At 37.8% G+C, this 1,396-nt stretch overlaps 1 protein-coding gene across 1 annotated transcript in view; it reads right to left on the bottom strand.

The window, feature by feature from the left end:
- Positions 1 to 544: 544 nt before the first annotated feature.
- Positions 545 to 1,396, bottom strand: part of HELRODRAFT_74793 (hypothetical protein) — a gene marked incomplete at both ends in the record, with an annotated part of 26,121 nt that continues 25,269 nt past the window's right edge. The window contains one exon of the mRNA XM_009015217.1: positions 545 to 751. Coding sequence (XP_009013465.1) covers positions 545 to 751 — 207 coding nt within the window. The remainder of the gene's footprint in view (positions 752 to 1,396) is intronic.

Genomic DNA, 1,396 nt, shown 5'->3' with positions numbered 1-1,396 from the left:
CACGACGACGGTGATGATGACAACGACAATGATGATGACTAAGACAATGATGATGATGACGACGACGATGATGAGGCTCTTATCAATAGTGATGAAAAAATAAAAGATTCATCATATTCATCTCAACAACAAATATTACTAATCTAATGATTATTTATCAGCCTCATTATCGTCGTCATCTCTAATTTAAACTTATTCATAAACATATCACCATCACTAAAAAAAATCATGATAATAACATTCTTTCTCATCACCACCACCATCATCATCACCATCATTATCGCCATCAACGTCATCATCATCAACATCATCCTCAATATCATCATCACTACAAAGCTCATCATCATAGCTATCTTCCCACCGTCATCACCCTCACCACCACCACCATCATCATCAACCTCATCATCATCATCATCTTCATCATCACCATCATCAAATAAGACAGAGTCGCAATGTTTACCGACGTAACATCAGCGAGCAGCAGATGGAAAACAACCGCTAATGGAAATGGAAGAAGAAAATAACGAGCAGAACAATCAAAACGTCAAAATATCATTTTTATGGAATGATGGTTCATGCTGAAACCTGTGAGCACGCAGGCAGGCAGTCGGCCCGCGGTGTCCTGGGCGTCAGGGTGGTTGATGAGGCTGCCGACGTAGACACCGTTCTCGTCGCGTGGTAGGTCCATGTTCACCTTCTGATCCATCGATATGGCAAGTACCCACTCCCTCACTTCTTCGTGCTCCGCAGACTGGGTGACATTGTTTTTGAGGTGATCTATCAACCAATCAATTAATCTATCAATTTATCTATCTGTCTGTCTGTCTGTCTGCCTGTCCGTCTGTCTGTCTGTCTGTCTATCTATCTATCTATCTATATACCTACCTACCTACCTACCTACCTACCTACCTACCTATCTATCCATCTATCTATCCATACATCAGTATATCAATCAATCATGGGTTAATTTTAAAAAATTATTTAAATGTTCGTTTATTTAGTAGGATATCCTTTCATTCAAACATGCTTCATTCAAATATTCTTCATTCAAACATTTTTCATTCAATCAATCAATCATTCATTCATTCATTCATTCATTCATCAATTCATTTATCCATTCATTCGATCATTCATTCATTCATTCATTCATTTAATCATTTATTTATTCCTGCAATTTTCACTCAACCATTATGCCAGCAAATCATTTCATCTGTCTATCACAATAACTGAGGTAAAAGGTTTCGGGGTGATGGGGGCTGTATGAAGAAGTGTGCAAACTCGCATTTCGTCAATGATGATGATGATGATGATGTTGTTGTTGTTGTTGTTTTGTTTATGATGATGATGATTCGATGATGATGAAGATGTTGATGAAAATGATGATGACAATGATGTT

The sequence above is a fragment of the Helobdella robusta genome, assembly GCF_000326865.2.
Source record: "Helobdella robusta unplaced genomic scaffold HELROscaffold_15, whole genome shotgun sequence".
In the NCBI taxonomy this organism is placed as follows: Eukaryota; Metazoa; Annelida; class Clitellata; order Rhynchobdellida; family Glossiphoniidae; genus Helobdella; species Helobdella robusta.
Note: the sequence above shows the minus strand (reverse complement) of the source record. Positions and strands in the feature narration are given on the sequence as shown.